Raw genomic sequence first — 27,162 nt, forward strand, 5'->3', positions numbered from 1 at the left:
TGGGGAGCGGTGGGGAGGGGTCCGTTCCCGTGCGGTGCGTGTTTTTGGGTGCCCGTTGCGGTATCCCTAAGCGGCCGGGGGCCGATGGGTCCCGCTTCTCCCCGCGCCGCCGACACCCGCCCGCCAGGCTCCTGCGCGGCGGTGCGGGCGGCCCCCGGGCTGAGGCCGGGCCCCGCCGCCATCCCCCCGCTGCTGGGGCGTCCCGGCGCTGCGCCCGGTGCTGAGGCGGGTGCCGGGGCGGCTCCAAGGGGCCCCCGTGGGGCCACGGCCACCGCGGCGGCGCCTCCCGGCCGGTAGCGGCGCGTCGCGGCGCGTCAAGGGTTAAGGCCGTGGCGGCGCTCGGCGCGGAGGGATACGAAGCCGGAGCCGTGAACGTGGTGCTGAGGCTCTGTAAGCAAAAAAATGTCTGCCTGAGGGAAACCCACAAGTTCCTTCCAGCGGGGGGGGAGCGCTCGGCTCGTCGCCTCCCACCCAGCCCGCGGCCCGCCCGCCGCCGCCGGCCCGGCCCTGGTCACCGGAGCGTACGGGGGGCAGCAGGTAAGTGCGGGCGGTGAGGGGCCGGGAGAAGTTGGGAGAGAGCGGTGGGGGGAGGGAAGCGGCGGCCGGGCGCTCGCAGGGGTAGAGGCGGCGGCGAGGGGCAGGGGGCCGCGGCCGGGCGGGAGCGGGGCCGTCCGGGGGCCGCCGCGGGGATGGCGGGGAGGCCGCGAAGGGGGAGGAGGCGCCGCTGGGGAGCCCGAGGGGCGGCAGCCGGGGCCGGCCGCCCGGGTGGCGGAGCGGCGTGCGGCGTGCCGGGGTCGCTGGCGGCGGCGGGGCGGGCCGCAGAGCCCCAGCGGGCTGTGGCGCCCGGCCCCGGGCAGGAGCGAGTCCCCGCGGGCGGCGTTCGGAGCGCGCGTTACCCGCCGCGCGGCTCCTAACGCTCATAAAGGATCGCGGCGGCCGCAGCCCGGCCCCGGCGCGCCGGGCGGCTCCGAAACTCGGAGGGGAGCGGGGCTGCGGCAGCGCCCCCGCCGCTCCCCCACGGCGCCCGCCGGGCACAAGGGAAGGCGCGGACCCCGCCGCCCCTCCTTCTCGCCCCCCCACTCCCGCCGCGCGCGCGCGCACGCTCGCTCCCCCGCCGCACGCGCATTCCACCCCACACCCTCCCCCCGCCCGGCGGCGGCGCGCGCGCCCGGCCCCGCGCCGCGTGTGCGCGTGCGGTGCGCGGGGGCGGCTCCCGCCCCGCCGCGGTCCCGAGCGCGGAGCGGCGGTCGCGGGCGGGCGGGGAGAGCCGCCACCGCCGGGGAAAGCGGTCGTCGGTAATGCCGGGGCAGAGATGGCTCTGCTGAGGCACGTCCAGCCCCGCTTGTCAGCCCCATTGTTGCAGAGGCAGTGAGTCACTTAATCTCTCGCTAATTCTCCGGACTTCGCTGGGCCGCGGCTGTTTATTTGCTTTCGCTTGCCTGGGGGGGACCTAATTCCTGGCGGCGGCGGCAGCCCCGCTGCGGCGTGACTGTGCCTTGCTCGAGGTGGGGGAGAAGTGGAATGAGGGAGAAAAGGGAGCCTGAGGAAACTTAAGGAGAGTTGGTTAGTTTGGGGAAGCTGCTGCCGATTCCGTCAGTCCGCCCGGTAAAGAGGGGACTCCCCTGGGATTCCTCTAACCCCGCCTCAGGGGCGCAGGTACCAGAGGCCCTTCTTTGCTAGTTCCTCAGCGTCGGGGGTCGGCACCAGCCCCGTGGTGAAGAACTCCCTGTACCTCCCTCCCTGTGCCCTAGAAGGTGATCGGAGGAGCGGAGGAAGATGAATTCCCAGCAGCAGAGGATGGCCGCTATAGGAACTGACAAGGAACTGAGCGACTTGCTGGACTTCAGCGCGGTAGGATATTCTCCGAGGTCTTCTCGTGACTTCTGCGTGGTAAAGCGAACTGAGGAGTAGGGGCAGCAGCGTGCAGGGCTTGGCTGGGTCCGTCTCAGCCAAGTTGGACACCTGAACTTTGATGTAATGTCTAGACTTCCAGATTTAATACTGTAATACCAGCTGGGTCAATTGGTTTAACTGGTTAAAATCGGGCTGACCCAGTGATGGCATAATCTAATAATTAACGTTTGTTAAGCTGGCGTGTGGCACTGGTACTTTGGCTTTTTTTTTCTTTTTTCTTTTTTTTTTTTAAACAAACTGAAAGAAAATTTAATGCCCGTAAATAACAGAGGTTATTCATTGATAGTTTGTACAGTAATTTTGGCTTAGAAAATTACAGATATTTTCTGTGTGATTCTTTTAACAGATTTCAGAAAGGTGCTTGATTTATAAACATAATAGAAAACTACTGCCTCTCAGAAGCTGTCTTTATCCAGTGATTTTAAACTCACAGATCAGTAAGAAATACATTTTAAATAGCAAAATTTAAGATATATAACTATTTTAAATTGCCATCGTAGTAGTAGGTCTCCTTTTAATTTTAAGTTGTTTGTGTTCATGTAGAAAGGAGATTTTAGTGGTATTAATAAATTGCAAGGAGTACTTTAGCTTGTTGGTTTTATGGATCTAAACATGCATCTTACATTCTGTTTATTTTCTAGCAAAAAAACCAATCAATTGTTTCCTATTAACTTTTTTTAAGTTTACATTAATAATTTAGCACAGTTTCAAAGCCAATTTAAATGCATCTTTTTTTTCTTGTTTTGCAGATGTTTTCCCCACCTGTTAATAGTGGGAAAACCAGACCAACTACGCTAGGAAGTAGCCAGTTCAGTGGATCAGGTAGGATGCATCCGAGATACATAAAGTTCACGTAACTAGGTCTTGATGTTTCAGCTTAGTTTTCATGTGCTTGAAGTATGGTAATCTTTCATTTGTACACATTCTCATAAGACATTCAGATTAATTAGAGATGTGCTGTTTTGATCTGACTTTATAACATATTTTGTTAACTTTAACCACAGTTTTCTTCTATATGCCTTAGACTACTTGTCCCAGTACAGTGAAGTGTTAAGTATCTCTAGTCATACTGACATGGAAGTTGTCTGTTTTTCTGTTATGTTAAAACTGAATGGCTTCTTTGGTTTTGTTTGTTTGATAAAATCAAACTTACCTGTTCAACTGCCTAGCCCCTGTATGAAAGGGGAAAACACTTAAGTAAAATGCCAAATAATGAAACACTCCTGACTCAAGGATATACTTCTAAATGCAGTTCTTAAGCAAAATGTAAGGCTAATAAAATTTTTTGGTACTGTGTAGTTCTCAAAGTCTTGACGAATAGAATTCTCTCATGTTGAACCTTTATCAGTGCATCTGGAAAACTAGTAACTATTTACATGTTGCATGTATTTTGTGGCTTCAGTGTCTTTTCATTGAGGTCCACCTAATGGCTGTTTTCAGAGACTTTTAAGCTAAGCCTGTAATAGGAAGTAAGTGCAATTTTTTTAACAGATACCCCTTACAAGAATGATACATAGTATATTGGTTACTACTTACAAAAGAGAAACTAAAGTAACTTTTTGATAATGCGTTTTATTCTTGTTTGTGTGTGCTTATTTTCTGTGAATACAGTGAAGTGATATTTTTGTTTTTATGAATACAACAAAGTGAATGTTTATGTTTTTAGTTAAGGCTAATGAAAATAAATTTTTAGAATGCCGGTAGAGGAGTGAAATAGTTGCTTGAAGTTGTGCAGTAACATCGCCTGTTTGCTACTTACATTCTCAGAGCTGTTACTTTGAGAGTCCAAATGACACCTTGCATTTTAGTGGCACTTTAGAATTTTTGTTTTTAAAAGCATCTTAAAACTCCTGAATTGTATAATTTTGCAAACTCTCCGGAGACTATCTCCCACGTTTAATTTTATGAAAGTACGTAGCAAATGTGGTAATTGTAACATACTTGAAGAAGCATTTTACTTTTTCTCTCCTAAAATATCTAAGTGGTTTTGTCTTGCTCTTTGAAAGTACATCAGGTTTAAATTATTGGCAATAATAAGACAGCAAATCCGTATACAATGTAGTTAATATTTTTTCTTTTTTTTTTTTTAATACAAGTATTCAAGACAGTTGTTTCTCAAAAGCTTGTTTTAAAAGACATTCAGGCAGCTAAAACTTATTGTGGGGAGCACAACCTGAGCATCTCGTCCTCCTTTCCCCTTGCTTTTCCTGAATGAGTAGAATAATTTTCTGTTGAATAATAAAGCTTTCATTTTTAGTTTACCTCTTAGATCAGTCTTAGGTAATGCGGCTTGCCCTATTTGTAGGTAGTGTTTCCCCTTCTTTCCTTGGATGGCTCAGAAAAAGGGAGAATGCCAGAATACGTAGCTTTTTGGGAGAAACAGTGTTATTGACTCCTTGAATTTCCTTACCAATGTGGTATATTATCACATAGATACCAATCATGAACAATACACTGCAGCTGTCAAACAAGCTACAACCTCAACTGAATTCCCCTTGGAAAAGATAATGGTATATAGTTGTGGGTTTTAATTCAAAACATTTCTAGTTGTAGAGATTTACTGGTTAGTGGGATTATATGCCCTAATTCTTGTAATGTTACGACCTAAGCCTTGACCTAGGGGGATTACTCTGCAGGAGTGAGAGGTGACAAACTTCTATATTAGTTGTGTTCTGAGTCAGTGTTAAGTGTTGTAGAAAGACTATGTTAAGATCATTGACGAAGTACAGCCATCTAATTTCTAACACTCTGATTTAATTGTGATCTTGCTTTAATTTCCAGTGTTCTGTAACTTCTAGGACAAACAATGTTTGAAAACTTTTTTTTTTTTTTTTTTTTTGTGCTAGAGGCCACTTTTTAAAGAGAAACATGAAAGGAGGAGGTATTTATTCCTTTGAGCTATCTGGTACCAAAAAGCACAGCATGCACAGATTCCTAAACAGTATTTTTATTTTTTCTTTGAATACGGAATGATGCTACCTCTTACAGTGACTTTCTGTGATTTTGATGGTAATTACAGAAGTGAAGCTTGCTTCAGTATCTTTCCCGTTAAACTCGGTTGTTTTATTTTTCTGATGTCTTTACAAGTATACTAAAGGAAAGTGTTTTCTTTTTCTTAGTTGGAATAAGAATGTGTTTATTGTTTGTTATTAAAGAGCCCCCTTTTCTCATTTAAACTTAAAATAAACAAATCTGAAAACACCTTCTCTGCCCGCCGCCCCCAACCTATAGGTGATTCGAGATCACCAGCAGCCTAATGGCCCCCATGAAGTAGGTGAAAATCAATTGCTTGTCTGCGTGGCTCTTAAGACTGCATATTTCTGGGAAATCTGATTTAGAAGGAAAGAATGGTCATGTTGCATTTTCCTTGCCACCACCACCCCCCTCCCCCCCCAAGCCCCCTGTTTAAAAGGACAAATGAGTTGCTGTTCAAGGATGGTTAAGTTCTGTTTGGTTTTCAGGTGTGGCCTTGTGAAGTGTTGGAAATACTAGCGTGTACGTTATTATTTCTGATGTAACAAGCTTGATCTGGTATAATTCTGCAATATTTCTGTTGATTATGCTGTAAAAATATAGGTGTAACTGGGTTGCATAAATAAAACAGCTAATATGACTGATATCTAAGTTGTAAGAAAATACTGTCATGGATTAACATATGAACATTGTATTTTGATTAAAAGATAGCTGAAGTCTGCTGTTGGGGCAGGCTTGCTTTCTACAAGTCAATCACTTATGAATGAAAGCTGCAGATGAAATAAGTGAACTAATCTGATATATCATAGTATCTTATGACAGTAAGTCGTGTAAGCTGATGATAAAGTCAAATAACTTGGTCAGAGTACTGGTGAAAATAAACATATTGGAAAAGTTAAGCCACAAAATATTCCTTGTCATACCTGTTTTAATTACCTCTTGATTAAAACAGAACTTACCATTTTTTTCTCCTCCAAAACCAACTTGTAAAGATAAATGCATTTCTGTCTTAGAAATCGTAGAACGAGAAGGCAAAGGTCAGAGACGTGCTCTGTTGGGCTTTTTAATCAGGCTTTTTTGCAGATTTTATTTAAAATTTAATTTTTCTGTGTTGCTACTATGGTTAATAGCAGTGTTTATGATTTACAGTGGAATTTTGCTTTGTTTTGCTTTTGTCAAAACCACAAAATGTATGCCAATACAAACCTGGATCGTTACCCATTTTGCCCAATGCCCTTTATTACAGTAACTCCATTAAAATCCAGTCACGATATTCAGGTGCCTTCCATGGGCAATAATAGTGCAATTTTCCTATGGTTCCCGGTAGGTTTGATCTCAATTTCAATTTTTCCTGCGATTGAAATTTTTTAATCTCAGGTGTGGTACCCTAAAATATCACCCCCCCTTCTTTTTTCTTTTGCAAAGAACTTCTTAGATGTTAAAGAAGAACATGTCTGAGACAATATTTTCCTGTGTGGCCTACTATCTTCAATTTTTGTAGCCTCCTCATTGTACCAATAGCATTATTTTTGCATGTGGCTGTGCACGGGCATATGTGAGGTATCAGTCAAAAAGCTGAAGTAAGATAATGTGGATATCTAACAGAAAACAAAGTGGTAAGAGTTTAAAGTAAGAGGTACAGTTCAAGAGCTAAGTCATCCAAACATGACACTTCTCTTGCCTGTAAGATTCTTCTGAAGTTCATGAAAAAATGAGTACATGCATTTGTGTGTGGACAGCATTGGGCACAAATCTTGTGTGTACCGAGACATTCCTCATACTAGACCTACATGCAAAAAAACCTTCTGAATGTATCTATTTAGTATCAGCTTGGTCCCCTTTTATGCAAATTCAAGAGGCTGCCCTTTCCACTTCTGTCTACTAATGTACTGAGTTTGTAAGGAATGGATTGGGATAGGCCACTAATTAGTAGCTTGATGCAAAGACCATTTAAGTTGATAGCCTGCCATTAACCTGAGCGTTCCTAAATTAGGGCCATGTGACTTGAGACTGGACACAATGGCAATTCTTTAGCAGGTCTATTAAGTTACCAAACAGTACTTCCAAAATTAGCAAAACCTGACTTGATTACTGTTTGTCAGTCCCATAAACTCTTATTTCCTTTTTAGTTTTGCATCATCAGTTCCTTGTAAAACAAACAAACAAAAAAACTTGGGAGAGTTACCTGGATGGGCAATGTTTTAAATGCCGCGTTCATTAATCTACAGCAAGTGTTGAAGAGAAAAGTCACTCTTAACTCTGACAGCCAAATCACAGCCTTGGAGAAAACTGCAGAAAGATGAGACTTTTTATGTATGCCAATTAGTGCTCCTAACCTTTCAAAATACATTATTTTTTCTTCTTTTTATCAGAACTGTGATTCCTAAGAAGAATCAACTCTCTGATATCGTTCTATGTGTGTTTCTGATGCAGTCACCCATTGAGGTGCAGGAAATTTCTAGTGCTTGCTCCTAATCTCTGAATCAAGGAGTTGATGAGAGGTCTCATGTAGTCACAGTCTTGTCCTACAGTGTGTTAGGTCATGACAGACTCTTTTAAATTAAAAAAAAAAAAAAAATGTGGAAGGCCTATATTTCAGGAATTTGATCTGTATTTCTGGCTTTGTCATCCAAAATACGTTATGATCCTGTGTGGTTTTGTTTGCTGTTCAAAAGAAGATAAGCTTATTGTGTGTTAAATGCCAGAAATCTAGGGTGGCCTGTTAAAATAAACATTAGGTCATGCAGCTATGTGGCTTTTTTATTATTTTTATTTTTAATATGTAGTTTGTCCTCTAGCTCCATTAAAAGTGAACCAGTGGACCTGGCAACCTGGTATTTCATCTTGGGTCTGAGGGGTGCTAAATTCTGTCCTCTTGTGAAGAGCCTGGGAAGAGTTGTAGAAGCCTCATGCTTGAAAGCAGAAAGGTATCCATAGCTTCTTTCCCCTCTAGTTGTTTGTGGGGGAGACCCATGGATAAGCCTTCAAATGGGCCAAACGCAAGTGAGATGAAGATTTCAGTCTGGATCCTTCACCTATTGCATTTAGAAACCTAGAAGGGTGTTACAATGCTAGTAAGTATGTGACTCTGCAGCTTGCCTGTTGGCAGCTTCTGTCGCACTGTTGCTGTCTCTTTTCCTCCTCCCCTTCCCTTTGGAAAGATAAATTATCAGACACTTACTCCATGAACCATCTTGAAAAGTACAGCATGTAAAAGGGCTAAGTAACTGCTTCCATATTCCTGTTTAAGAAAGAAGAGGAGAAAAAAAATGTTGGACACATGGAGGGAACTGATAACCCAACTTTAAAGCAGACAGTGTCTCGCAAGGTGTTTGTGGTCACGTGGTTATTGAGTTATTTTGTGAATTAAAAAAAAAAAAGGAAAAAAGTTACTAGAACAGCTAGGTGTTCTGAATCTAGCTTGGTGAGCGGATAAGTAGGTGTTCATCCATAATTTATTGCCATTGGTTATGGTTTTGAAATGGCTGTTACCACTTAAAGTGATGGTATGAACCTCATGTCAATTGGTCAGAATCCTTGCTGTCTTCCAAATAGCTAATTTTAGAATTTTTAGGAGCGTTTGGCCTGTCTTCTGTTTAGAGATACACTTGACACTGTTAGTAAGGGAAACTGTAACTTTTGCTGTATTGGCATGTAGAAAGCATTCTTTCAAAAAGTTGATCTCTTATTTCCAGCAATTAGTTTTCCCTTGGTGAGAGCAGTGATGTGATGGCTGTGTTTGCAAGCACAGCATCTAACGTCCAATCCCTATATAAATGTTACTGTCTCGCAACGCCAGGAAGATCTTTGCAATGTTACTTCTGGGTGGCTTCAGAAGGTCTGGGGTCGCAGTAGTGCCTTGTCCTTTCTTGATGTGGATGGGGTACCTCCCACCATCACCCTCCACCCCAGCCAGTAGCTCTTTGGTCTGCCAAATTTTTCTGATCTACTGTAAGTGATGAAGAGTATCCAGATGCTTTGGAGAGTGGTCTTAATGGCATGTGAGAACGAATATGATTTGGAGTTGCCTGTTGCTGTATTTTTGGATTTACCCAGAGAGCAGTGTTGATATAAATGTAAACATGAGGACTAAAGGTTTGCGTGAAGTGGAGGAAGATTCCTGAAAAGAGGCTGAGGAGAAATTGCATGTTATCTGAGGAATTCCTTTTCTTTAAAGAGAAGTATAGATGAGGTTTTCTTAGGTATTTTTGTGTCCTTTAATGGCAGTTGAACTTGTACTCAGTCCCTTAATTACTGCAGAACTTTTATTATGTCTGTAGCTTTTGCTAAGGTTTGGGGTTTTTTGATTTTATTTGTTTGTGGTCTTTTTTTGGTCTTTGGCAAGGGAATCTTATGTTAAAAGCTTGTCATTCATACCTACATGCCAAAGTTCCCTCTTCCTCCCACTTCTTTCCAGCTGTCACACAAGGACTTAACCCCTTAGTCATTTTGCTATCAAGTTGGTATGACAGCTGTTTGTCTCGGATAATTCTACTTTATCCATAGTTGAGCCTATAGATACCGTTATATGATTTCTGTTAATCTACTATATCCTATAAACTTGGTAAACTGTATTTTCTTTAAGTTGCTAAAGGTCTAGTGTAATTTTTCATGGTTGAGATTTGTGTGTATTTATTGATGAACAGGAGGATGTTTAAGGCACTAATATAATAATTTATCACTTAGTAAGACAGGAGTTTGTGGACACTATTTTTAAAATTGAAAGATGTGCCTAAACTTGAGTAGTTTACTAGACCTCTTGAGCTGACTTCCCTTGACCATGGAGATGCAGTTATTTTTTTGGTACTCTAATGTTGAAGGATTATGTTTTTGGGGAACAGCATTGAGCATTTTTAGAAGATTTGTAAAATTTCTTAGATTACCTATAGAGCCAGATGTGATCTATGTGATATAATAAATAAATCTTCTATCTTAAATTTCCTTCAAAATAAATTTCCTTCAAAATAAATATTAGTTTATCATATTTGAAAATTCAGTTTCAATAAATGACTTCACTGAATAAAGTATATTCTCTAAAAAGCTTTTTTTAGAGGCATTGTCTAATTTAATGTGTTAGCACTTCTTCAGAAGTACATAGCAAAACTTGATTAGTTTTGTATGTTCTCCTGTAAGGAAGTCACTAAATTTAAATAGTAAATAAAGAAATAAGAAAAGGCATTATTTTCTTCTGCATATGAATTATTTGATGGAGATTGTTATTGAACACTCATAACTAGTTTTAAATTGTGTGTACACCTTAATCACTTTTTTGGTTATTAAGCATTGTAAGAAAAGGGGGGAAAGTATTATTTCAGTGCATAATTATTATTCTGAGGACAGGAAATGTATTTTTAATCTTTATTTTTTTTCTGTCTTAACCCAATTTGTTGGGTTTTTTATTAATACGAAAGTCTAGAAGTCCCCAGTTCTATTGTATACCTCAACCTGATGATTTGGAAGTACTTGTGGACTTTTAAAATACTACAATCCATTATTTACTAGTGGTTGTAGGGGCAAAGTTTTTCTTCTATTATGAGTCTAAGATGAGATAATGATAATTTTTTTTTTAATGTTTTGAATGAATGCCTTGTTTTTTTTCATTTGTAAAACAAAGCTGTGTTTGTAAACACAACATTCAAAAACATAAAGGACATACTTTTTTGGTGAAGATGTTAACTGAATACCAAGAATGATCAGAAAGAGCAGCTTTTGTTATATTTAATAATATCTCACTGTCTTCAGAGGATAATCAGGCTAAAATGTACCCAACCAATCTTTAGGACTTTGTTAGATTCTTTTTGTATGCTAGGGATGTGATTTTTTTTTTTTTTTTGAAAGAAGGAGCTGAAATTGCTTTAAATGAAATAAACTTCATATTCTTACCAATGTAATGCAGAAAAATCTCGCTTTATCACATCAAAATAATTGTTGCTGGTGTTTTAAAGAAGTACTTGGAATGGGGGGTGGAAGCGAAAGAGACTTGATAAAAAGGGTTTACTTTACAGTCCTGTTAGTAGGGTAATGCTCTTTAGGAATGCTAGTAAAACCTTAGCATAAAACTAAGTAAGTCTCATCTTGGAGAGGGAAGTTGTACACTTCCATATTAGTGCTATGAAAAAAACTGCTCATGCTGTAGAATTGCATTTAAAAAAGAAGGTAAAAAGTGTACATTTCTGGTATTACACACAATTTCTCTTAATTGGTAAGTGGAAAATAGGTAGATATTTTTTACATATAGCTGACAGTTTTGAATTAATAAATTTTTTTTCTGAAATAAATCTTGTTTGTTGCAGTGGACATGACTTCTTGCTCCTGAAGTTTGCCTATATTGTTTCTCGTAAGCATGTGAGAGATTTATGTTATGCTTTTCAAGTCTGCTTTTTTTGGTATTGCAGACTCGTTTTTTTCTGTACCAGTTGTAGCTGCAGAAATGGTGGTATCTCTGTGTCTTTTTCAGGTTGTTATGTGGAGTTCTAGTAATAGGTTGAACCACTTGCTTTTGCTGTTCTGCTTTCCTTTGCATGAACAAAACTGCAGGAAACATTTTGTTTGTGCCTTGTCTCTGAAAGAGCTCTTTGCTGCTGATGAAGATGAAGCAGTGATAACACGGAGAAGCTTAAGTTAGTCTGGGTTGGAGTTTTATATAGAAGTGTACTCCGAGCCTTGATTTGTGAAAATTACATTTTAGACGGTGTATTTTTTCCCCTTTTTAAATACAAAGATGAATAGGCAGAACTGATTGTTAGAAAAACATACCTAGTAAAACAAAATCCAAATTTGGTCATTTCTAGTTGTGTACATTTTGTGGGTAAAATACTAATGAATATCAGACCATGAATGTGCATGTTCTGTGTGTTAAATGAAATTGAGTTTAAACCAAAGTTTACCCCAATTCAATATAAACAAGAACTTGGTCTGTAGCATTACCTGGTGTCTGTATTTATTCTGTTTAGAGTATCACCAAAATATATTGCTAATTTTAATATGTAAATCAGTGTCTTTGGAGAGTGAATTAATTTATAGTCCTCCTGTCTTCTTCCATGTTCAGGTTTTACAGACAAAATCTTGAGTGTATTGAATGGTTTCAAGTCTTACCTAAAATAAAAACTGAATGCACATTGGTGGTTTTTGTATGTACTATCTGCATTTTTAACATCTATCTAAAAGTCCAAAATAAACTGGTTTTTTACTTGAATGAGGCAATAAGAAGGGAACCAGACAGAAGATTTAGCGAAACATGAAACTTACTGAGTGTGATTTGCACCTATTAGCATATAATGTGTGAGAAAAATGTAAAGAGTTTGATTTAAAATAACATTGCTTTGCAAACTTGGTTTCTCTAGTTCTGTTGGAAAACATGTTTAAAGCCTAAAAGATGTAGATAAATCCATGATAAAGTAATTGAATTTCACATTTTCCATGCTGCAGGGATGTCTTGTAACCAAATATCTCTTGAATTTTCTACTGTGTTGCATTAGTGTTAGTAGGATGCTGTGGAGATAAATATACTTCAGAAATTCCTGAAGTATTTTTAGTCTTCTGTAGGAGAATGGAATTCAATGTTTATATTTTTATTTTTTGTTTATTTGAATGCAAGGTACTATTGTCTTGGTGTTATCCCAAGAGCTATTGTGGCTACTCTGTGAAATGATTAAACCAGACAGCTTTGCTTGTAGGACAAACATTTTTTTTTTTATATTGTGATGTTTCGATGATTTTCAATGCGACACCTATCCCGTTCCAGTTTCTTTATGCAGCAACTTCATGAGTCATAATCCTTGCAAAAGAACACAGCTTAAAATAATCAGATTGTTTCTTTGCAATTCTATTCACTGCCCACTGCAAATAAACAAGAGCAGAAATGACAATATCATTTAATCCTTTAATGTTTGCTTTTGACGTGCAAAACATTCTCTTGTAATAGAGAAGTAATCCATAAGGAGGGTAGCTGCTCTTTCATCTTCCTGAATGCTAAATGAAGCCAAGGCTTTTATGAAGAGATGGTGATTTAATGAAGATTGACCGAGTTTTGGAGTAATGAAAAGCTTTTGTATATTTCTAAAAATGATGCGTGGTGCTTACTACTGCAGAGTTCAAATGGCTGTGTTCTGTAGTATGTCTTTGCAAGACTAGTGCTTGTGATGCTTAGGTGCAAGGTGATTGAATGGTATGGTAAATCAGAAATTTTTTCCTTCGTTTGATTTTTATAAAAGAAATGCACATCTCTGTCACTTTATGTGTATAAATGCATGTAATGTCTGACATGTTCCCTGCTCTGTGTAATGCTTTTATTTTGGTAACCTTGAAAATATCTCTGATATTGTATTCCCTTGCCAGAGGACAGTAATAAGCACACAAAAAAATGGAGCATGAACTTTGTCAATATTACTTATGACAAGAACATCTGTATTAGATATTTTTCTTGCAGGTACTTGTAAGATGCGGAATTTAAAAAGCTCCTCAACTGGAAAAAAACCCCCCAACAACCCCCCCCCCCAAAACTGAAACAACCACCAAACAAAAAAACCTCCCAAAAACCCAAACAAACCAAAACCCCCATCTTTTTTTCCTTTCAGTTGTTCATTTCATTAGTTTATTTGGAATATTTTTTTAATAATCTGTAATATTACTACTTGCAAAGCAAGCTAGATACCACCTGATACTTCAAAAGGAAGCAGAGAGAGGCTTTAAAGGATGGGAGACCATATCCTCTCCAGAACATACTCTCCCAACAGTCTTTTGGGTCTTCGTGAATCAGCAAAAGGGCTTTTTATTTTTCCCTCTTTGTAAGTCAACCCCTTTAAAGTGGAAAGTAGTCAACTTCTGTAAAAATTAATCTTTTTTTCTTCCACCAAGACTTTAAAGAAGCTTGTGATTCTTTACAAAAAGAAACTTTACAAAAGTTTCTGCTTGTATGTTAGTCTTCAGTATATGAGCGCTGTACTGCACAACGAGAAGTAATCTTAAAGGTTGCTAAACTATTTTAGGGTTGCCAGGAACGTAAAGAATGCAACCACGTTGTTACGTTTCTCATTGTGTTACAGGAAAGATATATCTAATCATCTGGGGTGAATGAACTTAGGTGATCAACAACAGGCTGGTTTTTGCCTACTTTTTGAAAACTGTCTTGTAATAAAAGTGCAGAAATGGATAAGTAACTTAAATTACCTTCTTATCCTTTTTAATGGCTTGAATTGCTGACTAGTCCCTATGTAGTAGTATACCAACTCTTAAAAGTATAAGAGGGATATATATGGCACGGATGCTTAAAACTCTACATGTTAGGTGAATAAATTTCAAGACGTCAAGGCTGTGCATTCGTGAATACATTTCTGGGTAGAAGGTGAACCATTATACGAGATTACTTTTTTTTTTGAGTGATGCAGTAAAACCAGAGTTTAGATTTATGCATGTCCATTATGCTTATTAAACCCACTTTATTTTCAAGATACTTGTTGAGTACTGAGTAACTGCTTCAGTAATCTGCTTATTTACTATGTACTAACGCTTCCTTTTTCCTTTTCTCCCATCCTGTTAGGGGAAATTGGGATCAGAGAAGAGGTAAATGCCTGCATATGGGAGATGCTGTGTAATGCAATTTATATTCTGTGCTAATGGTTATATTCCTTTTGGCCTTTGAATAGTCTATATTTGTTTTATAAAGTGAATGGCATTTTTTCTCCTAGATGCAGCTGTTTATTTGTAGGTAACCTAAGTGCCCTGTGAACTATCATCAAAAAAAACCTGTTTTGTACCTTATATTTCTGCAAGTGAAAACTGGTATGTATATGACAATGTGACTTGTGCTGCAGTGAGGAATCAGTCGGAGTTTGGCCATCTCTCATGTATGTGTCATAGGTTGTCTCCAAATTGGATACTGGAGAACATGCTGTTGCCATAGCAATGAAAGTCCTTTTGAAGGCAGGATTCTTGGCAGAGCTGTTGCATCTCCTAAAGTGCTTGGTGCATTGATCTGAAAGTACCTTGTCAGTATTAGCACATAGCTGTAGTGAAAAGCACGGGAAGTATAGATTTCTTTAAAATACATGATTTTCTTTTTTTCACAGCTAATTATTGGTTGAACCCCCTGTTCATAAAGCTACAGCTTTTTAAAATCTTACACTGTGAACAATTCTTATATTTAGCATACTTAGCTTGAATGCATATATAGATTGAGCTGTCGTAACAGCTAACTAGTGTTTATTGCAAAAGTATCACTGTATGACTTTCATAGTTTCCTGCAGTACTTGTCCCTTTTAGTAGTTTGAAAATATATTTTGAGAGAGTTTCCTCCATGATTTTGGTTATCGCAAAACAGTTGTGAAAATATGCTGCTTTATTCATAATGCTTTTCAACTTGATGTGTTCCTTTTTTCTAAGTGAAATGGTTGCCTTGCTCCCGTATTATTTATATTGCAGAACCCTCAATGTGACACTAATGGGGGAGAATCACTTGTGGAGATGCACAGTTCTGTATTTATTTGGAAAATGTACCTTACGTAGTATCCCTTTTTCAGCAAACACGGATAGATCTTTGTGTATAAATATTTCCTCGGAGTGTTTTGTTATCAAATTAAGAAAAGGCTGTGAATTTCTCGTGTCCAATCAGGTATATAATTTTTCTTGACAAGTGAGGTTTTCTTCCCTGGAATGAAGTGTAGGAGTTCAAAGGCAACTTGTATAGCGCAGATACTCTAGACAGCAGTAACATTCATTTCTACATGTGCTGTGAGGATGGAGTTGATTAATTTTTTCCTTATTTAAAAAGATCAAAATTTTTAAACTGAGGAATATAAAGAAAAAATGAAAACTTTTTCTCTCCAGGAGACAATGTGATTAACACTGTAGAGCATATTCTTTCATGTGGACTGGGATTTCCATGTTTAAGGGTTCCTTTATTACTGAAAGAGCCTGTAGAAGAGAAGAATTTTGAAGTTACCCATATAGCTTGCTCCATCCTTTGCAGCTTTTTACGGAACATAGTCTTTAGCTTTATCACTTTCTCTGAAATAATTGATATGGATGAAAATTAAACAAATACTTCATTCTTTTTTCTCCTTTGAGTGAAGTTAAGGAAGAATGAAATAATTAATACTTTATTTGTACTTGAAAATAACTTTCTGCCTGCTGTAGCAGATGTGTGCATGTGCCATACTAGTGATCTTTAGCTTGGGTTTTGTTTTTTAATCCTTGCCCCCTCTTGCCCCTTTCTCAGAGTAGGAAAGAAGCACAGCTTCAGGTTGGCTTGGCCTTGGGAAGCGTTACTGAGCTGCTGCTCTAAGCAGTTTAGACAGGACTTGTTACTTACAGTCTCTACATGTGTTGGTCTAACCTGGATAGACAAGTCGTGGTGTAAGTGACCTTGGCATGGTGACCAGATCCTGTACCAAGGAGAGGTCAGCCTTGATTACACTGAGAGTGTGAACCAAGGGAATTAGACTCTGCAGGGTGTCTGCTTGTTGTTTTCCCTTTTAAAGCAAATTTAATGCTGCATCAGCGGACATGGGTACTGAAGCTCTCTAGCTATCCTTGGGAATGAACACAACATTAATAACTCAAGTTTCCTCTAACTGTTTTGCTAGTTGGTCTCAAGTCATGTTTGGGGAAAAAAAGGTCTTTCACGGCTCCAACAAAAGTTCTGTTTATGTGTCCTTTTAAGCCTTTGAGTCAATTAATACTGATTGAGTAGGCGCTGTTTTTGGGGTTGTGGCAATAGGTTCACTGAAATACATTGAGATAAGCTCATTGTGTTCTGAATATGTAAGTTTGTATTAATACTGGTCTGATTTCGTCAGGCTTGGCAAAGATAACATTTAAAATGAGTTTAGTATGAGAAGTTAGGTATTTATCTTTTGAAATTCTCATTCTGAAAGAATTTTATACTTGGATGACTGATTCTAAAATGAAATGAACAGCTCATGTAATTCATGTAACAAGCTTCCGTCTTGAAATATTCAATACTTTTCAATATCCTCTGGTTTAGTTTCCATCTATGCTACTGTTTTATCAGATCCGTTAAATTACAGGGATATGGCATACTGAATTATGAACAAAATATAAAATTCTCAAAATGTGAAATTTGTTTGTCTTAATGACTTTTTTCATGGAAATTCACTAGGAATAGCAAATTCCTAGGACATATTATTACTCACTTGATACTTAGTGCTGTTATTTTTGTAATTTAAATAAGCTAAAGAAGGCATTAATATCTCCATCAAAAACTTTTGCCAAGATTGTATTATTGCATAATGAAGAGAGGATAATCTTGAGTTTTAAAGGATGTAGCTAAGAGGCAAAATTTCTGTTAATATCTTGTTGCATAGTTCCTATGTCCCTTTGAGGAACTGCTTTTTTTTCCTTTTCTATTTTCTGGTTTCCTCAGCTGTAAAATGAGGGCTAGTGTTCACACTGTAGAAGAGACAGTAAGTGTGTTTTAACTTTTCTCAGTACAGGGAAATGGTGGACTTGGAATGGGTTAATAGGAGTAACTTCATATGACCTAAGCAGAGTTAAATTAGCTTGCATGTATTTTCAGTGTTAATATCTACTCCCTCCTTTTGTATATAATTTCTATGTCTCTGCTTGTTTAATTCAATCTTTTACTTACGTTGATAAAGTTTTTGGGTTTTTCTTTTTCAATTCAGTTCTTACTGTATCTACTATACAGCTTTTTAAATGTATGTTCTGTTATTTAAAAATGTGGAAATGCAAATTTCAGTCTAGGATTCATAGCAACATTCTAGAAACTTTCAGTACACCTTCACAGATTACATATGCTTCTCATTTCTGTAAATTTTATTTTAATCTAATCCAAATAAGAAAGTGCAGATAAATATTTATTAGTATTTATATTAATAGTATAATATTTATTAAAATTTAGGCGCAGAAAGCACCTAAATTTCTTCAAGGAAGAAAATTACTAGTCTAAAAAGATTTCCTGATACATAAACAGAAAACAGCCCTGTCCATAGCTATCCTTTGTATTTAGTGGATTAAATTCACTTTGACAGCTGGATATATGTACCAGTGTCTAGCCTATGGCCATGATCTAATAATCATGGATATGGTAACAAGTCGTCTAAAAAGATTCAGTAATCAAGTGTGTCTTTTGACAAAACCTACTCTGACTGAAACAAGAAATGAGGCTGTGTTAAATGTGACTGCATTTGCTCCTGTGCCTGTATTCTGAATACTTAATATATACCCTTTGGGATGTTGTAGACAGACCCTATGCTTTAACAGAGATGGAAAAGCTAATTGTGCTACAACAGTGTGTGTTTTAAAGTTATGAAACAAATTTCATCTAACCTAATGATCACGAAGAACTTAGTTTCAAAACGTTAATCTCTCTCTCCCCTGAAGTGCTTTTTAACTTGTTTCTTTCTTCTGTCATAAAAATAGTTGTATACCATTAAATAGAGCCTTTTGTGAAATACACAATTCTTATATCATAATTCTGGCATGCAAGGGGAAGTTTAAGAAGTACTGATGAGTAAATACATGTGAAAGGGGAAGACTTCAAGCATTACAGATATTTTGAAAACAAATACTTTATTACATGCTAAGAGCGTGCTTTGGTCTCAATTACATTTGACTAGTAAAACCTACATTGTACATAAATATCCTTTAAGAGAAAAACAATGCCTTGGCCCTCAAACAATCCTTTGTAATGTGAAATTAAACTAGTGTATTTTGCCAAACTAACATGTTGTGACTGTTGTTTTATATTTGGTTCTAGCTTTTTGGGGAAAAAAGCTGCTTTACATTTTATAAACCTCAGTAAAATCAACCAGGTTGGGATAAAAACAACAGGTGTTCCAAAAATTGTAACTTTGTTCTCTCTTCTTTTATTTTAAATAGAATTTCAGATATAGCTAGCAGGAACGGTGTTTTAGAAAACACTGAAGGGGGAGAGAGTGTGAACCAGTTTAAGGAATGAAACATTCCATTAGGAAGGTGAATTAACTGTTCACCCCAATTTATAGGTTACATTTCAGCAACTTCTGAATGTGATACTTGTTGAGGCTCTTTTTTTTTTTTTTTTTTAAATCATGTCAACTTTCTCATCTTTTTGTAGTTCAAGTGATTTGAGGTACTTATTTTTAAACTTCACAGCAGCTTTTATAAGAAGTAGGATGTTTGCACTGAAGCTAGTATTTGGGGAGATGCAGAAAGCTGGGGAAATCAGGAGGTAGAATTATCTTCCAGGAGATTGATCTGGTTGAAACCGTTAGTGTGGGAAGGTTATTTGCTTTTCCACGTGCCTGATGTGCAAGAAACTTTGGGGATTCTTAACAATTTTTGTTGTTAATGTGCAAGGTATATGTTTGATCCTTTGCTGTTTTGTTATTGTAGATAAATGTCTTCTCCAACTTGTTGTTGAAGAATATTTGTCTGGGTTAAGTGGTAATGACACAGAATATGAAAGCAACTTTCATATTTATTTTGGCAGGATTGCGTTATCCAAAAACTCAGAACAAAGCTTAAGAGCATCAACATTTGTAAAGAGTAGTGTTCAACTTTGAAGCTGGGAAATAAAGAACTGTGCTACTCTGCCCTTGCTGTTCTTCATACAGATGGCCATGTCCATTCCCATGTGCTTACTACTGTCCACTACCAGGTCTCTGTTACTGGTTTTGGTAGTTGGGGATGTCTTTGTTCTGGCCTTGATGTGGAGTACTTCTCAATTTCTGAATTAATTCTTTTTAATATGAACTTAGTTCTTAATTCCAAGGAAAAATAAAGATGAGCTGTTAAAGAATGAGTCTTTTTTGTAACAGTCTGTTAGTGGTGCTGCTTCTAATAGTAAGTATTAATGTCATAATTAAAACTTTCTTAATATAATTGCTGTTGGGTAGCAAGAAAAACAGTAAAGTTAACTTCTTTCGCACCGGGTAGATTTGAATTTGTCTGGGTGTTCAGCTGATGTTTAATAATTTTTCAATTTTATTTGGTCATTTGCATTGTCCTAGACTTGCTTTCATCCATGTCATTAATATAGTTAACTGCTTCTAGGAACATATGATTCCTCCAAGCATTTATACAGTATGAACCAAATGAATGCCAAGTCCCGAACGCTGTATTCTGTGTTGTGTTTTTCACTTTCAGTTAATCTTTCTAACATGTCTTGATAGACAAAATGCCCAGGGACAATTCAGTAACTTTCTCTTTCATTGCTGTTCCTGGTGCTGTGACTTTTTTGATACAGTGGTGTCTTGCAGAAGTGATATTTTTTGTGGGTGTACAAGAAGAGAATACATGATATGTGGAGTGGTGTGGACATAAGAATAGTGACTGTGTTCTGAAATATATTTTGATTCACTTTTACTGTATGTATATTCTTCCAGAATGCCTCAAATGAAGATTGTCATAATCACCTTTGAGCAGTTTCAAATCTTTTTCCTTTTAAAAATCACTTGTCTTAAAGTTTCTTCTCACATGTGTATTTCTGGAAGTGTACAACTGAAAATGTAATTGGGAGGCACAGCAGTGCCTGCAGTCACCCCTGAACCAGTGACAGATTTAGTATTTTGAGACTTTGTATTCTCATGGGGCTAGGAATAGGCTTTTAAATATGTTTTTAGCCTGCTTTTTCCTCTGAAGCCTCATGACTGATTTTTAGATGCAGGCAGATTTTTTTTTAATCTGATAAATAAAGATAATTATTTGTTTCCAGCCCTTTTGGAAATGATCTTTGAAATACACACTCAATATATAGAACTAATTGGCATGCATCTGGAATTATACTATTGAAAATGATATTATTTCTTCTTAGGAAGTTTGTTGAACTTACTCAGATAAAATTTAACAAGGTAGGGAATGACTTCATTTCTCAGAAGTCTGATACCTTTTCTTTGAAAATCCTGGGCACCTTTATGATGACATGCAAATTTGGTATCTGTATCTGTTGTGTGAGGACTGTGCCTTTTTTGTTTTCCTTTAAAAAAAAAAAAAAGCTTAAAATGTAAAGCATGCTTACACTTGTGAAATACCATGTTGTGTTCTGTAACAGTAGTAGTAATGAACAAACTGGAAGTGAAAATGCACTAGAGGTATCTGGTGTCCCGCTTCTGTCAGCACTGAAATACCGGCTGCCTTTCCTCCTTGATCCTGCTCTATCACATTATGCAAATGGGCTGAGGCTGTGATACGGGTTGCTGAATCTTTAATTCTGGTATAATCTCATTTCTCAGGGAAAGGAATCTCTCCTTTTCATTTATCCAAAACATTTTTGGTCTTTGTGTTTTGATTGTTATCTCTAAACACGTGGAATTTCAGTGAGCATTTGCTAATTCAGTGAAATTTGTTAATTTTTGTCAACTTTGTCACTTTCCACTTAAATAATTTTTGGGGCTTTTATCTTCTTTTAAGTTCTGCCAGGTAATCTAGTGTTAGTATTTCTGTTTCTACATAAATTTACTCCAATTTATCACAGCTTCTTAGAATACCTTATCCTTCTTAATCATTTTAGAAGCTTGCTTTTTTTCTTGCTGGTCACTTTTATTTTGGTAGTCTTCTGACATTATTCTTAAGCACTTTTTGAATTCTTTATTATTGGTTATTTTTTTTCCTGATCTTAAATGAATTGATAGAGTATGTCCAGTTAGTATTTCCTTTGTTTGTTTTCCCAGGCTTTAGATTAATTTACATTTATCTCAGTTGAGTAAAGGATGTAACTTTAGACCAGTGAACATGTCAGTGATATTATCTGTATGGTTAAAAGTCAAGCACTTATACCTGGTTTAGTTGGGGGTTTTCATTTGAATCATGTATAGACTGCAAAAGAAGTGTTGATGTAAAGTTTCTACAAGACTAAGCATTTCATACCTAATATAATATACTTGAAGTAGTGGCATTACCTTTATAGGACAGGGTATTACTGTTGGAATTTGGTTTAGATGCTGGATTAACAATCCCATACTACGTCTGTATTGAAGCCACTTGCATGCTGGCAGTTTTTACTCTTCTCTTTACCCACTTGTATCTAAATTCACATGGTCTCAGCCATTTTGGGACTATTGCTGTGTATTCTAATTATCTCTGTGCCGTAACTTTTTCCTTTGAGGGAAGGTAACCATGTGGATTTCTGTAAAGGGTGTCAGTGAACAGAAGTTATTGGCATAATGGCTCCAATTGTGCAAATAAATCTTCTGTTGCTGTCCCACAGTGAACAAGCCTTTGCTTAAGTGGCCTGTCTGGTTTTCTTCCTGCCTGCGACTGATAGGAGTCAAGCTGGCTGAAAGCCATTTGCTTGTACAGCTAGCACTGCACACGTGGTGGAGCTTGGTTGTGTTTTATTTTCTGCAGTGAACAAATTCATTCTGCTCTTACTGCCAGCCTGGTTTTGATAGCAGAAACAGGCTGTTAGGGTTTGGCTCTTCAGAGGGAAAGAGCTCAACCAGGATGCTAAGGTTTTTTGGGGTGTGGAAATTTAGGTTCAGAAACTGTGTCATCTGCCTATCCATAACTCTGTTCTAATGGCTTGGGGCAATGCCAGTTATTTGGAAGTTGTTGCCTCTGACCTTTTGTGTTTGTTCAGTAGTCATTCACTCTTTTACAAGATTATTTGTAGGGAAATAGAAGTCCAAGAGAGGTGTGCTTTCATAGCTGTAAATTGTTCTCTGTTGCTTTTTGGACATGCGTATGGCCTGATACTGGAAGTGCCTTGCAGATGCCTGCATATGCGGCAGTGTGTGAGGAGAGAGCTGGCTCTGTTCTTAAAGTACACTCTTCTCAATATGCCTCTAACATACTTCTTCAAGCTGGAGCTCTGTTTTACTATTACTGTTCACGTGTTCCTGTGCTGGATATAACACATTTTGGCCTTTTTGTCTTTGGCCTTTCTGTTTTGACTTTCTGTTTGGGGATGTTGATGACTTAGCACTTCCCTCTAGTTTATAGAAGGGAATTTTTTAAAATTTTTTTTTTTGGTAATGGCGGCAAGAATGGGTGACTAACTTGTGTAAGAGTATCCTTTTTTTAGTTCTTCCTCCTCAGCATGCTATATGCGTTGCGCATGCACAATGACCTTCTGGTAACTCTTACACAGATAAATTCCATTTTATTTATATCTATGGTTTGAGATGTCATTTAGAGAAATAAAGACTTCAACTGGTGTTGACTTAATTGATGTTTTGATTGGACAGACAACCAAGTGTGAAGTCAAATGATGTTGGCTTTTTTTTACGCTTTTAAAATATTTTTCTTTTTTTTCCCTAAGCCTGGGAATGATTCATGCTGAGATATTAAGGAACACAGTATTTATCGTATGCTGAAGTACAGTTGTACAATTATTTTAATGTAAATTTAGTTACTGAATCTATCTAAGAGTAACAAGATAAGTAAGTAGGATATTGGTAGAACAGTCTATATTCTGTTTCTCATTGTTGCTGACAAATCTGTTTTGGAAAATTGGTGTCATTACTAGTCTAGATTAACTTCTGTAGGATTGTTTTCTTTTCTGGAGGGATGCAGATGATGATATAAGAACAGCTGTGTGTGTATGTGGTAGGCGTGGGGTTAAACATGCTCAAAATTGCAAAGGTGAGGAAACAAAACCAAAATTTCCTGATACTTACTGATTCACTGTAGTACTTACTGCTGTTTACTGGTAGAGGGCATGTGTGATTGGAGTGCAGGGGTGTTGGGTTTTGGTTTTCCCTCTCTTTTTACTGCCATTACTTAATGAATTAATGGATACAGTTCTTGATATTTCTTTAGTCTGCCAGTTTGCTTTTCCCATAGAAGATCATAATATCCCTTTTTCATTGCATTCAAGAAAAATAAACTTTTGTACTGAGTTAAATATGCATGTATTATTACTGATTTCTTTAAGGATACTTGACATGTGGCTTAAATTTTCCAGCCATGTGCTATTACACTGTAAAAATGCTGTCATTTTGAGAAGTGAGATTTGCAGGAAGGAATAATATTATTTACTAGATAAACTCAGTATTATCTGCCTTATAACTGTTAAATGGATCATAGAAACTAGAACACTACTACCCTAAAACTAGGCACTTGAACATGGCTGTCTTATAATTGGTGTAAAATTTTCAGTTACATCAAAAATACACCATTCTGTTGGTGTTTTAGGTACTAAGCTTTGTCACAATACCTTCATTATGAGCTTAGGCTGGTCTTCCGGATCATATGTAGTCATCAGGCTTTACATTTCATTTATAGAAAATGCTTATGAGCACCTTTTAATGTACTGTAATCTTATTAAGCCAAGTTGCTGGTGTTTTGCGTTAGGTTTGTTCTTTGTATCCCTTTATCCTGAAGGATATACTTGATTGTAAATATAGTCTTGACTGTTCTTGATTTTAATTAAAAAAAAAAAGATAGCTTTATAAGTACTTCGAATGTATACTGCTATTACATTTGGCTGTGTACAAAAAGTAGTGCTCTGCTATGTATTTACAGTTCTTCAGCATCTGACTCTAAGTTCTGTTTACTTTTGAATTAATTATTTTGGGGAATGTTTCATTTCCATCTGAAAATGTTTTATACAGTAATATCAATGTCTGTTCTTCAAAGGTACAAACAAAGTAGTTTGGTGATTTTCATTAGAATGCTTTTCACTTACATCCTTGAGACTTTTCTATAAATCCTTCTTTAACAGTTCTTGACATTGCTGCCTCAAGGCGTTGAGCCACCATGTGCAGTCTCAAGCGAGCAGACCCAAGTTTGAATCCCAGACTGCTTGCTCGAGGAGGCGTTTTGCTCAAATCCTTAAGGGAATGTTGACCTTGTCTTTCTTAAAAAAGTGGCACCTGCTGGCTAACCAGGAGGGGCTTTGAGGGAATTTGAAAGAGGGTACTTTGATCTTGGTAGGCTGTGATAGGAAATTTGGGGTTGTTGAGGGCTAAAAAAGTACTTGGCTCAAGGAGTGGATGGATAGAAAACAAATAGAAATTAAGATCCTTGGGAGAGAAGCACTGTTTTGATCCATACCTGATGCTCTTCATTCAGGTCTTGGCACTCATATTATGATTTTCCTTGGTGTTCCCTGTTTCTTGTTTCTTTGGATTGTGCTGCAGAATGTTTGGACCACTTGTATGCAGAAGTAGTGCCTCAAATAGGTGATGTTAATTAAAACAAAACAATGTTAACTTGATTATTTTGAAGTAAATAATTACTTTCTTATAAAGCAGCTTAATGCGGAGGGATCTCAGCAATTCTCTAAGCTGTTAATTTTTAGTTTGGTAGAATGAAAACAGACCAAGGAAAAACTCTGATTTCTATTTGCAAGGTCAGTATACAAAATGCTATTCACAGCTTTTTATCTCATTTTGTAGTTTTATGGTCTGTGTATCTAATGAAAAGTAATATAGTTGGTAGGGAGCAATGAGATTTCATGCTGTTATTTCCAGAAGATTGCTAATACAATACAAAAGCAATGTTTGTCTTTTTTGTTAGATTTACATAGACTTAATCACAGCTATTGTGCAGTTCTGAGCCGAGAGTTAAAATGCACAGGATTGTGTTTTAGCAGAGTTCCTTTCTCTTCATCCCTTCACTAAAAAAAAAAAAAAAAAATTTAAATCTTCAGATGCAGGAGAGCGGGTTGTATGAAAGGACAAGAAATATAATTTGTATTATATATGGGTCCAAATCAGCAGGTTTTTTTAAATAAGCTATTGAGTTATTGAGTGTTAAATTCTGGACTACATTTAGTAGGGTAAATTGCTTATAATTCTGGAAGCACTGATCCTGATAGGAAAGGGTGATAATTAGTTTCTAATATGGACAGAATTGCTGTTATTAGCTGTGCTCCACATGTTTGCTTCCCCTGTGGCATTCCTTGGGGTGCAGCAGATGGATGAACAAGGGGCAGAGGTAATGTGTGCCATGATGTGCAGCTTTTCCCCAGGGATATTTCTAGAATGCTGATCTCTTCTTTTTTCTTTTTTTTCTTTTTCAGCAACTTTGAGATGTATCAGAATTAATTTATGGTATTGCTCCTTTATAATCCATTAATCCAACCATTTAATATCAATATGTTAATGTCTTAAAGGATGGGCTGTTGTATGTGTGCTGGTATCCTAAATCTTACAAAGTCAGTATCATGCTTAAATACTTTTCTCTATTCTATGAGGTGGTGGCATTAATAGTCTGATGTTGCCTGTTACTGTTATCTGATCTTTTTTAACATGATAAACTCCTTTTAAGTTGGAAAATGAGTATTATTGTGGCACCTGGATGATAAAATGGAGCCTGCTATTGAGAAAGAATTGTCCTTTTTATTTAAATCTATCCATGTGATGTCTGCTCTAATTTTCCTTTCTGGTCTTGATTAAAATGTAGGCAGAGGTTGTATGGGGGTTTTTGGTTTTTTTATTTTTAAAGCCAAATCTATTCAAGGTAGTAATGTAGACCACCTTTCCTGTTTGCCATCCAAAAAAGTAGAGTCTTGCTTAGCTAAGAACAAAAAGGAGCTGACTTTCCCGTATTCCAGCTAGGAGGAAGCCCAGCATTGATGCAGCAGCTCTCACCTGCTCTGAAGGCTGAGAGCGTGCAGGGAGTCCTGCCTACTGGAAGTTGTTTGTGGGCCGCTTGCCTGCATGCTCAAAGGCAGCGGTGTTCATCTGAGAGGTTACCATGGAGCGCTTACTGAAATGATCAGGAGGAGGAGGAAAGGGCAGGGAGCTGTGCATGCATGTGTGTGCACATATGCTGATTATTAGAAAATATTTTCTTTGGTGCTTTTCAAATGTTTTCACTTTGTTTATATCTGTCTCTTTATTTTTCCTTGTCCTTTACTTGTTTACTCTTCCTCCCAACCCATCTCACTCCCAGAGTCCCTAGAACTCCTCATTCTTGTTTTGTGGCCATTGCTTTTTTTTTTTCTGCCTCCTCTTATTCTCATTTTTATTCCAGCAGTCATTAATAGAAACTGATGTTTTCTCTGTTTGAATCTAGTTGGGACCTTTTTCAATATGAAAAAACATCTGGTGAAATAATTCTTACCTTTTGCCATCTTTACTTCCAAAGACAGACGTAGTAGATGTAAAAGAGAACTATAAACTTAATATATTGATTGAAAATGTTTTCCATGCAAATGCCGCATGTAATATTTAAGATTGTACTACTGTCCTGGTTTCCGCTGGGATAGAGTTAATTTTCTTCCTAGTAGCTGGTATAGTGCTGTGTTTTGGATTTAGTATGAGAATAGTGTTGATAACACACTGATGTTTTAGTTACTGCTGAGCAGTGCTTACACTAAGGCAAGGACTTTTCAGCTTCTCATGCTCTACTGACTGAGAAGGCTGG

At 38.0% G+C, this 27,162-nt stretch overlaps 1 protein-coding gene across 6 annotated transcripts in view; it reads left to right on the plus strand.

Moving 5' to 3' along the window:
- The first annotated feature begins 414 nt into the window (after positions 1-414).
- Positions 415-27,162, plus strand: part of TCF12 (transcription factor 12) — a 177,246-nt gene continuing 150,498 nt past the window's right edge. For 2 of the 6 annotated variants that reach the window (XM_076348256.1, XM_076348260.1), the window contains exons 1-3: positions 415-537; positions 1,752-1,851; positions 2,664-2,736. In XM_076348256.1, the coding sequence (XP_076204371.1) occupies positions 1,777-1,851; positions 2,664-2,736 (148 nt within the window). In that variant the 5' untranslated portion in view covers positions 415-537; positions 1,752-1,776. Of the gene's footprint in view, positions 538-1,260; positions 1,369-1,678; positions 1,852-2,663; positions 2,737-27,162 lie in introns of those variants that run through there. The other 4 variants (XM_076348261.1, XM_076348262.1, XM_076348257.1 and 1 more) reach the window with 3 other exon arrangements.

The sequence above is a fragment of the Aptenodytes patagonicus genome, chromosome 10 (assembly GCF_965638725.1).
Source record: "Aptenodytes patagonicus chromosome 10, bAptPat1.pri.cur, whole genome shotgun sequence".
Lineage (NCBI taxonomy): Eukaryota > Metazoa > Chordata > Aves > Sphenisciformes > Spheniscidae > Aptenodytes > Aptenodytes patagonicus.